This window comes from Amblyomma mixtum, chromosome 1, assembly GCF_055824585.1.
Source record: "Amblyomma mixtum isolate Tamu chromosome 1, ASM5582458v1, whole genome shotgun sequence".
NCBI lineage: Eukaryota > Metazoa > Arthropoda > Arachnida > Ixodida > Ixodidae > Amblyomma > Amblyomma mixtum.
In genome coordinates this window covers 3,043,333-3,056,724 of record NC_143012.1, presented here as the reverse complement: position 1 = coordinate 3,056,724, position 13,392 = coordinate 3,043,333, and the positions used below count along the sequence as shown (strand labels likewise).

Sequence of the window (13,392 nt, the reverse complement as noted above, 5' to 3'; positions counted from 1 at the left end):
CACTCGCATTCGAATGCAAGCATGATGGGGGCAGCTAAGTGATGCTATGTGGCAAGTGTTTCATAGCGAGAGCTGTTAAGGGCACATTTTGCGTTTCTGCAGCGTAACTAGGCGTAACATGAAGGAAAAATGAGGAGCAAAGGAAAGTGACACCATATGCCGCGCTATGGATATGTAGCAGCCTCTGCGCGCAGTGGCAATAACTCCTGTGGGCGCAGAGGGCGCGACCGAGTTGTGTGGAAAACGGTGCATGCACCAGCAGAGCTAGCTGTTACTGAATGCAGTGTTACACAGGCATGCTTTCTTATTTTTACTTTTAGCATCCGATGTAAAGTGGACATGCTGCCACGTTGTTTCCACTGAGCTTCACAACAATACGCAACAGCCCCGAAGAACACAAATTCATGCCTGAAAAGTGCACTGTGGAGGCAGAAGCCATCTTCAGTGGTGAATCAGAGAGCGGTGGTGCGGCATTAGTGAATCCTGTTGCTGATTGGTGTGGCTGATGGCTGCTCTTTAATCTGCCTCTTTTAGTATTGTGTGCCATCATTTCCAAGCGTCAAATGACTAAGTACAAGCAGTGCACCTGCACCACTTACCGAATGATTGCTGTTTTTGTCCACAAAGTCATCCTCTTCTGATATTTCTGCCTCTTCAGAATTGTTGGGGAGCTTCTTGCTCTGGAAGAGGGAATACGCTTGTTCACATCCTGAATATAAGTTTCTCTAGCACTGGCTACAATAGTTAAACTGGAAAGTCAAAAAGTAGGCATGTATGCCATAATGTATCGGTGGGACACATGGCTGTTTCACAGAATGCTGCACAGCAAAGGATATGTGGGAACTTTTTAATATAGTACATTCTGAAAGAAATGTATCGAAAGAATTTCCATAGAAATCTGCCAGAATGTGGGGCTTCAATCTATCTGAATTAGCATTTTTTGGTTTGTCTCAAATTTCCCCAAAACTTAACCTAGTAAAACCAAACCTCTTGAAATTTTTAATCTAGTGGACAAGTAACAACTTCCCAACCGACAGGCATGGAATTTGAAATCTCAGGATGAATGTGGCCCAACCATAGAATGGAAGGGTTAGCTGATGCACTGAAATGCTTGGGGCTGGAACTTGTGCTCCATGTCTCAGACTCCCATTCTAAACCAACCAGCATACTTTCCAGCTCAATATAAGAGGGAACATTTAGCTGACAGAGGATTATCTATGATGTCCTTTTTTTATTACAACTTAAAAAAAGGGTAGTTCAAGGTCCACTTTTCAACGAGAGAAGTTGTTAGGAAATGCCGGAAAACCATTTCTAAATATACTGACTGGGCACAACTTGAAAGAGAACTGGTGCTTCCCTTTTGCAAGGGACCACATACACACACAGCACACATACTCAGCACAGGTGTCATGTACGAAACACTTTCCCAATGAACCAATGGTACAGCGACTGGAGTCGTGGACCTACAGCACTCTACCTTTATGATGATTTTCTTTTTCAGTGCCTGAGGCGACAGTTTGGTGGTGAACTCGGGCCCGTCACGGCCGGGCAAGTAGAGCAGGTCGCCGAGCTTTTCCCTGAGCAGGGCCACGACCTCTTCCTGAGCCTCAGGGGGACAGTGGTTCTCGAGGTGCAGGACAAGTGGGTACCTGGAAATGGGATTGCGCTGAGCTGCAAGGGGATCCACTGCAGTGTACGCTGAACCATTCCATCTGTTCGCACTATTGCAATGGATTAAGGTCTTCCATTCGCTACCAGGCAAGCTTAAACCAGTTTGTGTTGTGTACATGTGGCATGCTAATCATGCAGCACACAATTCTCAGTAGGCCTAGCCTTGACATATGCCATTCTTAATCCAAAACTAAAGCAGTCAAGGAAACTAAAGGAAGGAAAAAAGCAAGGATCTGTGATTAGAAAACAGCAGTAAGGAGTGGTCTCGCTTCCCATGAATATGGAATGCCAACTTATCCCTGCTGCATAAAGCCATGAAAGACATGAGAGCGCAAAACGGGGACACGGACGAGGAAGGGAACAGGACGAGCGCTGCACTTTCAACAGGATTTATTCAGGGAAGCACGTTTAAATAGCCTTTGCTCTTATCCATGCTCTTGATCGCAGACAATCGCCTCTCACAGATACGCATCAAGAAACAGCATTTCACTGTGGCGAAGAACAACTGACGTGTCACTAATACAACTATCACCTCGTTTCTTGATATAGAAGGCTTCCACAAGCTCACGTTCAGTCCTATCTCGGCTTTTCAATAGCACTTTGCAATCATATAGTCGAGGCTTGCAGGCTACACGCTTCTCTTTCGAGCAGGCTTGGCAGTGGTCTGGAAGATGTCCTCTCTTGTTTAAAGAATTCTTGTGTTCAAGCAGGCGCTCATTCAGACAACGGCCGGTTTGTCCAACGTACACCTTGCCGCATGTAAGCGGGAACTCATAGACTACTGCTTTCTTGCAGCCAACATGTGGCATTCGGTGTCTGATAGTGCACTCTTGTACTTTTGTTCTTCCAATCCGTGAACACATTCCGGCGAGTTTTCGCGGCGCTGAAAATACTACATCGACGCCATACTTATTGGCCACCTTCTTCAGGTTATGAGAAGTGTGGTGTACATAAGGTACAACTTCCGGCCTTGCCTGCTTTTTTTCTTGAGGTCGGTTGTTTTCCTTGCTGCCCTTCAGCTTTTTCAGCAAGGTCTGCGCCACGGAGAGTGCTTAGCTTCCGCACTAAAGAAGTCTTGCCACCATGCCATGCACGCAAGCTATGCTTCCCAGGTGTCCAGGCTGCAGAAAGCAGGCTTCCCGGCTTCCCTGGTTCTCTCCGTGGCGCAGACCTTGCTGAAAAAGCTGAAGGGCAGCAAGGAAAACAACCGACCTCAAGAAAAAAAGCAGGCAAGGCCGGAAGTTGTACCTTATGTACACCACACTTCTCATAACCTGAAGAAGGTGGCCAATAAGTATGGCGTCGATGTAGTATTTTCAGCGCCGCGAAAACTCGCCGGAATGTGTTCACGGATTGGAAGAACAAAAGTACAAGAGTGCACTATCAGACACCGAATGCCACATGTTGGCTGCAAGAAAGCAGTAGTCTATGAGTTCCCGCTTACATGCGGCAAGGTGTACGTTGGACAAACCGGCCGTTGTCTGAATGAGCGCCTGCTTGAACACAAGAATTCTTTAAACAAGAGAGGACATCTTCCAGACCACTGCCAAGCCTGCTCGAAAGAGAAGCGTGTAGCCTGCAAGCCTCGACTATATGATTGCAAAGTGCTATTGAAAAGCCGAGATAGGACTGAACGTGAGCTTGTGGAAGCCTTCTATATCAAGAAACGAGGTGATAGTTGTATTAGTGACACGTCAGTTGTTCTTCGCCACAGTGAAATGCTGTTTCTTGATGCGTATCTGTGAGAGGCGATTGTCTGCGATCAAGAGCATGGATAAGAGCAAAGGCTATTTAAACGTGCTTCCCTGAATAAATCCTGTTGAAAGTGCAGCGCTCGTCCTGTTCCCTTCCTCGTCCGTGTCCCCGTTTTGCGCTCTCATGTCTTTCACGAATATGCACCAACAAGCCCAGTTTCAAGTACTTCTTTGCATAAAGCCATACCAGCAAACAGGCAACAAGCAGAGAAAAATAGAACGTTGTTAGTCTTCCACTGAATTGCATGCTTCAGTATTGTGCATTAAAATTATGTTTTTGTTGGACTGGTAGAAAAATGCCTCTTGCTTCCAAAATTCATGCATTCCCTCAAACAACTTTTTGTTTCCGGAAATGCATGCTAAGGCCGTGTGAGATACCTTCCACAACTGCCAACAAGTGGCTAGCCTTCAGGATGGATGACTCCCACAGAGGCCTTGTGCATTCAAAACAGCTATGCCAGGATACGAGGACGCCTGTCTGACAAATCGTGCTACTTACTCAGAAGTCTGGAAAGCGAACTCTCGAACTGTGTCCAGCACTGAGCTGAGTGGAACTTTTCCCGTCAGCGTGTTGCCGTGAAAGACAACGGGTCCTTCGGGGCCACTCCAGCAGTCCACTGCAGAGTGCACAAAAGTGGCAGGGACCACTCATTCAACAACACGGCGTAACATGAAATCACACCCACTGCAGCTGGATTTTGGGAACTAGAAATCATGCCCTTTTCCCATTCAATTCCAGCTGGAAATTTTCTAACTCAGGCTGGAAATTCAACTGGAAAAGTGCTTTTTCAGCTGGAAGTAGTGCCTCCATATTCATGTGGGATGGCATGAGAAAGACTCCAGTCAGTTACTTATTGGTCTACTCCCACATGACAAGTGCACTACCCAAGAAGGTAAGTTTGATCTATTTCTGTTTCTTGATAAGAATATTGCCCATCGCTCTGTTGACCGCAAGCATGAAGTGCGCGTTCTGCATGGCTGCCCTAGCCAGTTCATCCCTAAATTAACTGACAATTGGAATCACTTTTAGGGCAGCCATTGAAGAGCACCGTTTTTCCCTATATCTGTTCACTGCACTCTCCTCCATGAAACCTGCTGGGCCTAAAGGGTGTAAAAATAATTGTAATACATTGCAATGCAATCTAATGTTCACCTTTGACTAGACGGCAGCCTTGGCTGAGTGCTTGAGCATAGCCATCTGCACTTGAAGGCCCTTTTAGTTGATCCTCCATAAGGTATCTGCATGACAGTAGTGAATGCAAACACAAGACGTCATATAAAAGCTTTTATCAGCACAGGACTCTGCTGCTGTGATCGTCAACTCTCATGTAAAAGCAAAAAAGAGAGAAACAAAGCCATTCAGGTCCACAAAAAACATGTAAAGCAGCCACCATAATAAACTCAAGCTAAATCATGTCTCGATGTTCCACTGAGTCCTCTACATTCCACAGGCTGCTGCTAGCCTTTGGAAGGAAACAAAGATGTTGTCTGAAAGCTTTGTTATGACAGATCACAAAATAGAAAAAAGTGGAAAAAAAAAAAAAGGTGCTAATGTGCAGGAGGTACAGGAGACCAAAGAATGCTAAGCACTACTTGGAAGCCTCACAATGACACTGCTATATAAGGGAAGCCAGAAAGGAGGAGCTCACGTGTTGTGTGAGGAAGATATAAAGTAGTGGCACAGAGGCAGTTCCATGTCCTGGAACACCTGCTTGTGTGCCTGGTCCATTAGGCTGCACTCGTCCGACAGCAAGAATAGCGTGAACCCTGTCAGGGAAAGGCAGGGAGCTGAGCCATATTGCTGGGCACGTGTCATGGGTAGCAATGAGGAAAGCTCACCGTCCAGGAGCATCTGCCTATTCTTCTTGGCCTCCTCCGAGGGTTCGTAGCGCTGTATCAGCTTAAGGCAGTCGTCAACAGTGATGTTCTCAAACTGGCAGGAAAAAAAAAGGAACAATAATTTAGAACCCCATGCACATCTGCATATTGTCTGCACTAAAAATGCTACTCAGGGCCAGATAGCCAGCAACAAAAGGAACATGCTCTGAAGGTGAAATAAGCACGTTAAAATTAGTTTCTATATTTGTTTCAGCTGCAATAGAAAAACTTCTCTCAGCCAGCCCAGCTTAACAAGTTTTTTATATGTTGCATGGTTCCACAAAAGGTACTACCTCTTTTCAATAGGCCCGGGCGCTGTTCGTGCCAGTCCCATTGGCTTCTTTTTCTCAATGCCCACACTTTACACCTTTGGTGCTACATATTCTGCTTACAAGCTCCAATTATAATATCTAACTCAAATTTCTATGTGCACATGCCTCAACGTGCCGGAAAGCTGCTTCAGAGCACTTCAGTCAGTCAATCTCAGAGGTTTACAAAGTGCCTACCTCCTGTTCACCTTCAAGGAAGAACTGAAGGTCCTCAACAGTGAGGTAGTCCTTTCCAGAATATCTGCAAAAGTCGACCAGAACAGTGTGAAAAATTGCAGAACTGTTTACGGTAGCATCTGAAATGCCACTCACCTGACCATGAGAAAGTACACCTCAGGGCGTGTAGCCAGCTCCTTGAAAAGGCTCACGAACTGAGTCCTGTCTATCCTCCCTCGGTCCTGTTCCGTCTTCCCAACATCAAACTCCTACCAAATGCAATGGTGGCACCAGTTAACAGAAGCTGCATTCAAGTTGTTCTTTGTCGGAACGACACACCATGTGTTATCTAGGAGTTTTGTTCCCAACATAGAAGCTTTAGCTGGGTGGGATTGCAACTTGAGGAAGTGTAAAGACAAGTGCTAAACAATTTGCCAACACAACACAGGGAAAGAAACTGTGCAGGAAATATTAAATAAACCCATGCAGGTGCAAAATGCATAACGAGCTGCACAAAGCAGAGTTGCAATAACAGATTTCAAATATTAAGCTTCAACCAGTGCTTGAAATTGGCTGTCATTAACTTTTCCTGCAATTCCAATCAGTTATTGAGTGAAGAAAAAAATAAATACTGAAAACATTGCTCTCGCACTAGAAAAGGGGCATACTAGAAGCAATCCTACATCTCACGGAATAACCAGATGATTATGAAGCAGTATATATATTCAGGCTTACCACTTTTTAACTGACATTTAACTAGATTAAAATAAAATGCAAATAACAGGTCTCATTTCTATTTCAGTTCCTGAAATCTGTGTACCATGCCCATAAATTAATGTGCAAATTATAAAAAAATAAACCACTCGGCAGCCTTCGAGAACCACTGTGCATGCAGAAGAACTAAGCAGCAGTTCAGCATGCAGTGTCGACGAGACTGATTTAACGTTCATTCTCGTCAGCATGGGCTTTTCTTTTGGCGCTGCTGTGATGAGCTGACCGTGAAACCTGTTTCCAATGCCTGTCAACTGTACTGCAAAACGCAAGACGACACACACTGTCACAAAGGCTATGCTTAGTTTTGCAGGTACGAGTTTGCCCAACAAACTGTTCTCAGAAACTCTGCATTGCTACTGCCCCTATGCTGCCACCACTACAAGAAAGCGTCGTGCACAATGCTGTTAAAGCAACCAAAAGAAAGCGCATGGCAAAATATGTGCCAAACTGACAATGGCAACACAAAACAACGGCCTTGAGGTAACAGCAAAAGTCGGCACTGAGCTTCTGCTTGTGCTGCTTATGCTTGTTCCAGCTCCATAAGACTTTTGTCACAACCAAAATACGTAAGCTTAGAATTTTACAGAGGGTATCTACCCGAACCCTGAAAGTAGCATTCACGACGTGGGGCAAATGACTTCAAGCACATAAGATACATAACCTCACTTATAATGAATATGTGCTCACAATTACTAGGCCGCTTTTAGGAATGTCAGTCCTGTCAGAGCTGAGTAATCATGGCGAAGGTGCAGAAAGTTTCAAGCTTACCATCATTTTCTGTTTCAGCCGGACAACGCTGAGCTGGCTGTTGAGTTTCTGAACCAGTGCTATGGTCTCCACTTCGTCCAGGAGGCCCTTTCTCTCGGTGTCTGCCTTCTCAAACATCTCCTGCAGCCACCTGGTTGTTGGCCGAGTCAAGGAGCAACACCGTTCCCACTCACACAAGCTCTCTACAGCGCAGTGGTATCCTGCTCAGGTCCCAAGCGTGTGAATTCTCGGAACATTCACCAGAGTGCATTCCGATTAAACGCCAAGACAAGGGCCAATATTTGTCTGCATCATTAACAACCTGACAGTGCCAGTTCCTTCTGCACAGTTTCTGTGAACAGCACTAGCTTGCAGTCTGTGCTGTTAATATGCTGTTGGTGCTGACACTAACTCTCCACACTCAGATATGATGATTAGTATACTTATACTGAATTTTGCTATTAAAGATCAACCTCCAACTTAATACACCAGAGCACTATTCAGGACACAGTGCCGTCAGTATTCACAAGCACCATTTTATAAACTTGATATGTGATGCAATAGTTCATGTTCATGTAAACAAAATTTTAAACATTAAAACTGCACATCCACTCTTTAATACGGTTGCTTTGACTCTGAATAAAAAAGTCTGATGGTCCTATTTCCAAACTCACACCTCAGAACAAGAGAACTGGCTGCCACACAGCTCAAGGAAACATTCGGAGAGTTGAGCAATGTTGAGACACAACAGGTGCAGTGAAAAATCAAAGGAAAGCTGAAGTTGGTGACCACACCGATAATGACATCAGCTGTATTCCTTGCATATCATGGGTTTGCTGTCGCCTGTAGCATAAGACATCAGCTGTGGGCGTGATAAGCTGTTCTCTTTGATGTGACGTAGCCTCTTGCTGCACTCTGCACATGTGTATGCAGCCGCATGTGCCACGATGTGGTCATGCATCTATTGACCACAACAGAAGCACGACCATGGTCACGTTCCACGCACACAAAAGAACTCCACTTTTCTTCTCTCTGTTCTCTTTCACTTAGGGTGCCTTGATGCAGCTTCCTTTCACTTTCCTAATCCCCCTCCCCCAAATGTTGGGTAGCCAACCAAGCACATGTCTCGTTGACCTCGCTGCCCTATGTTTCTTCTTTCTTTGTGCAATCCAGTTCAACACAACAGACGACAGCCAGCAACAGGCTGTTGCCTGGGCAGCTATAGGTGATTTTCACGAAACTGATGCCACGATGCTGCGGTGCCGCGAAGTAGTCTAAGAAGGATCGGCAGCGCGCATAAGCAATTGTTTGCTACTTTGCGAGTGCTTTGTCGTGCATGCAGACAATGTTACCGTAACTTCCCAGCAAAAATATTGGCAGTTTTCACAACAGATGCCACATGCTGTGGCCATGCCACGATCCTGTCTCCGGAGTACGTACTAGCCCGACAGATTTGCGCTGCTGGTGCTGTGTAGCAAGCACCTTCAGATGTCGTCCTCATGGCACAAAGAAAGCTCGGCAGCACTGCCACACGTCTTTTTGTAAGTCAACGAGATGGAAAAGCCGGCATGCAGTGTTATTTTGCTTACGCCCTGCTATAAGGAGGATACAACAGCTGCTAACACTGGGCCACAGTCCACGGCCTCCTGTGTTATTCTACTGGCCAATCGCAGCAGTAAATAAAATCAGCTTTTTAACGTCGGACTGCATTGATCAAGCCAAGTATCAAAACTCTACAGCATGCAATTTTTTTCTTGCGAGAAGCTTCTTGTTTAGGTTGGCAAACAGCGCACTACTTTTTTGTCGTGGACGAATCCTGTGTGGCAGTCCTGAATGTGGGCGGAAGGCAGCTCTGGGCAGAGAGTTCCTTAGCAACATAACCAGAGGGAAAGCTGGCTGTGCTACACTTCATCCATCAAGGAGAGGCAAAAGGATGCCGGGCAGATGGGGCGTCTTACTTGCTATGCATAGTTTGCATTAACGTCACAACGGCTGCCATCTTTGGGCCCACAAAATGTGGCGAAAGCCTGGCTGTTTTCCTAATCCACTCATCGTCAACCAGTTACTTTTTAGGTCTCCTCACTTTGGCTGCACTTTATGCACAGCTCAGGCGGTGCAGCACTCGATTTGCCAGTACAGCTAGCGCCGCCTGCACTTCAGAGGTGCTTGACGCACTCCGTAGCAGACAGCCCCGCAGCTGTACTAGTTTTAGTACACGGCGTTGAGATGGCTGCCTACCAAATGCTAGATGTGACACCTGTGCTGTGCACAGCTGAAATGACTGTGTGCAAATCTGCATGAATGCGTGCAAATCTGCATGCATGCGTTTTTGACCACGTCTATGTAACCAACTGGCTGATAGGTGCACTGCGTATGGGCTCTCCCTCTCTGTCCAGCCTCACACAATATTTTGTGTACCATTTATTTTTTGTGTGCAATAAAAAAAAAAAAAGGTTATAATTACACACAGTACAATGGAACGTTTGTATAAGAGACAGATGGCGAGTGCTGTTGATTTTTAATATGTGAGTGACTGCAACGTTTATGATGACTCACTACGACTCATTATCCGCACTTGTGCTTACAGTAGCGACTGGCTTTGAGGCCGCCAGTCAGTCCTGTCTTCGGCTGCTAGTCTGCCCACACCCACCTTTGCCTGCCAGTCAGTTTCTGACAGTCACTCCACCGCCACCAGCCGTCAACAGTGAACACAAGTTCAAATATTAGTCAGAGTTATCGATCGAGCAACTCGCGCAAGAACATTCCTCTGCTACGGAATGTGCTGGTGTTTTTCATGCGTGCAGAACTGTGCTAGTTCTCTTGAACACTGTGCATTTGTTTGAAGTGGCGCACCTCATGGCAGCAGCCATGAAACTCGTCAATTCAAAAGTTGTGAAGAATTTGACTACGCCTTTTTTGCTCTGTTGTGCAAAGTAGTGCGCGAGTCGACCGTCACACAGTCTGCGGGTACCTCATTGAACAGGTGACAGTGAAATATGAACTTTGAATTAGGGAGGATATTCAGACTGTCGCGTGAGACTTCAAACAGTTTATGCGCGTGGTTTGGGCTGTTACCGTTCTACCTGAAAAGTGTCCCCAGATGTCTGCCGATTACAGCAGATGGAACGGCTAGGGTGATAATTGTGGCAGGCCATTGTGACTGCTGCCACGATGCAGCCGTAATACTGAAAAAATTATATTTTGTCGTAATCTAAGCTGCAATTAAAGCACATTTTATTTTATCCTCTCAGCATTTTATACTTTCATATTGGTGCTTATTCCACCGTGGTGGCTCAGTGGCTATGGCGCTCTGCTGCTGACTCGAAAGACGAGGGTTCGATCCCAGCTGCAGCGGTTGAACTTCGATGGAGGCAAAATTCTAGAGGCCCGTGTACTGTGCGATGTCAGTGCACGTTAAAGAACCCCAGGTGGTGGCAATTTCCGGAGTCCTCTACTACGCCGTCCTTCATAGCCTGAGTTGCTTTGGGATGATAAAGTGGCATAAATCAAACCAAACCATTCCAAAAACTCGTGTTTCAAAGTCCGCAAAATAAAAACCTGTAGTAAAGAGACCCCTGCTACCTGTGTGTGCCGACACACAATACTGTCGAGTTCTCACAGCATCGTAATACAGACGTGAGCAGGCTTGTGTCGGAGCGCTCGAGTGGTCTTCTGCAGAGCAAGCGCAGAGAAATTTTACAGCAGGCACTGCATTTCACAGCTAGTGCTCATGGTGAAATGAAGCCGCATGGAAATAAAAGCAATGAACGAGCACATTGCTGTTAACCCACTACTTGCACAGCATGATTTGTTCCGCAGCATTGCTCCAGCGCTCTAAACAAGTCTCCTGACGAATGTATACACATTGCATGCTCATGAAGTGACGGCCACGCGCAAATGCTGGTGGGGTTCAGCCTGCTGAATTAAAATAAGCCAGTCGAATGCAAAACCATCGTGAACAATTTTCTTTCAACGTTATGCAATGATTTCGCAAAGCCCTGCTTACCTAAACAATACAACGGTAAACCCGAGACATGCTTGCATTTTTCTGACTCCCACCATGTGGAAACACTCTGTGTTGATGATTCTGACATCGTCAAAAGCATCCCAAAGGGAGGCGACGATCACGTGTGGTTCCGCTTGCACAACTGCATAATGTGTTTGCTACATATAGTAAAGTGCAGATTACACGTGTCGCACAGTAAAATGTCAGCATCTCCACAAAACGGATTCGTGAATGTGAGAAACGTAGACCTATGATTTTGTACTGCAATTGCCAGCCAGATGCTGTATGAGCCAGAACAGAGACTGCGTCTATTCTTCCCAACAGCTGGCTCCCAGTGGTTCAGTGCCTGTGACAGCACTGCATTGCAGCTTACTGAACTACTACAGTGGCAGGCTCCAACTTCTTTATTCCGCCATGTATTTGCATGGTAAAGTTCTTTCTATACTTCACAAGAACCCCATCCTTCCACAAGAAAGGCATGAATGGCTGCAACCAAGCTTGCATGTTTCAGTAACTGTGAGAGACCTACTGTAATGATACTCCTATGGGGTGTTAAAAAAAAAAAAGTGTTCCAAACTTTGCCTTACCCTCCACTGCCATCAAACTTGCTTTTGGGACACCAATACCTGCTGTCTACATTGTATCTGTGTATTAACTGCAAAAAATATTGAGGAACCTTGAAAGAATTTTGACTGCATCAAGAGCATATAGCTTATTTTGTTGCATGTCATTATTAGCACCTCAACATGGAGAACCTGTTTCATCTCAAGAAATAAACACACGTCAAGGGTCTCACACACACGTCAATTATAAAAGATAAGTGGAGAGCACCGAGCAGCTATGATAAAGCTGGGTCCATTGCGCATGTACATGCTAATCTGTTATCACAGCCTGGAAAGAACGTAAGCAAGACGTCGTTTGTCTAGGACATTCTTATCTTTGTCCAAATTGCCCCACAATTCGTCCAGTGCAAGATTCTTAAAGGGGAGGTGTGCCAAAGGGTGTGTGGAGCTATAAAGTGCCAATGGGGGCAAAAGCTGATAACAAGGATACTTCTCTCGCATCCGTTGGCGTTCATCCAGGTTGTCAGGTGCTGCAAGAAATGGAAGGAAACCATGTCCTGTGGTTACTGAGCGCTCAGAGTTTGTTTCACAAGCCTGTAGAGAATGTAGTCGTGTGTAATCAATGCTGCAGCAGTAGGCATATTGAATACACAGGCAGCGGTAAAACATGCTAATAAAAAAGCATCCCAGAAAAGCCTGCCCACACAAGGTAGCAGAAAAAATCCACAAAAAAAAAGGCAATTCTGTCATCCTGGAAAGAAGTTTAGCATCCTCTCAAAAATGAAGGATGAAAGAAAATGATCATGAGGCACACACAAACATGCTAATAATAATAAAAATTGCTAAAGTTGAGATAAAAGGACAGCGCTTACTAAATGGCAGGACAACAGTGCTGCGATTTGTAGTGGCATTTACTTTCATTTCACTTGCGTGCTTCCTTCATTCCTGACATTACCTCGATTTTAAAATAAAAAAACCTCTTAAGTTAGAAGCTGACACCATGACTTTTCATTCTGGCTTCCAAAAAATAAAGACAACAGGTACAGTACGAAAAGAAAAAAAAAAAATGGTCCAGATACATAGCATAAAAAAGAAAAATTGGGTTAAAAACAATCTGAAAAGCATGAAGCAAAACAGCAAATGCTTGACCATAAGGGCCTTAAGTGCAGAAGGTCGTACTCTCCTGCAACAGACGCCTAAAGCCGTTTCACCAGTGAGCGCCCTGAACAATACCTGAGCCCTGCAACACACAAAGGAGCATCGGAAGAGAGGAAAGGGGTCTGACTCGGGTGCCACAAGGAGCACTGCTTTGGAAAAAAACAAGTCCTCATGCCCCAAGAAAAAGAAAAAGAGAAGAGGGAAAAGCACGGAGAAGAAAGTGACACAAATGAAAGGAGAACAACACACCACTTCTTGGCTGAGAGCTCATTCCTCAATCAAGTGCGCCTGTCACTTTCAAACACGAGTCACTGACGGGAAGGTCACGCAAAAAAAAGGAGATTGCGCAAACGTGC

General features: G+C 45.4%; 1 protein-coding gene and 1 long non-coding RNA gene across 8 annotated transcripts in view; one reads left to right on the top strand and one right to left on the bottom strand.

Moving 5' to 3' along the window:
* Positions 1–7,928, top strand: part of LOC149365261 (uncharacterized) — a 44,201-nt gene extending 36,273 nt beyond the window's left edge. Inside the window, exons 3-5 of one of the 5 annotated variants that reach the window (XR_016282555.1) lie at positions 1,502–1,693; positions 4,165–4,318; positions 7,412–7,928. This is a non-coding gene — a long non-coding RNA (uncharacterized LOC149365261). The other 4 variants (XR_016282553.1, XR_016282557.1, XR_016282552.1 and 1 more) reach the window with 4 other exon arrangements.
* Positions 1–13,392, bottom strand: part of LOC149365260 (inactive phospholipase C-like protein 1) — a 124,377-nt gene that overhangs the window by 24,249 nt on the left and 86,736 nt on the right. For all 3 annotated transcript variants that reach the window (XM_089541386.1, XM_089541392.1, XM_089541398.1), the window contains 10 exons: positions 12,369–12,408; positions 7,331–7,460; positions 5,945–6,057; positions 5,810–5,873; positions 5,265–5,358; positions 5,075–5,192; positions 4,579–4,664; positions 3,925–4,042; positions 1,478–1,649; positions 600–680 (listed from right to left, as the gene is read on the bottom strand). In XM_089541386.1, the coding sequence (XP_089397512.1) occupies positions 600–680; positions 1,478–1,649; positions 3,925–4,042; positions 4,579–4,664; positions 5,075–5,192; positions 5,265–5,358; positions 5,810–5,873; positions 5,945–6,057; positions 7,331–7,460; positions 12,369–12,408 (1,016 nt within the window). The remainder of the gene's footprint in view (positions 1–599; positions 681–1,477; positions 1,650–3,924; positions 4,043–4,578; positions 4,665–5,074; positions 5,193–5,264; positions 5,359–5,809; positions 5,874–5,944; positions 6,058–7,330; positions 7,461–12,368; positions 12,409–13,392) is intronic.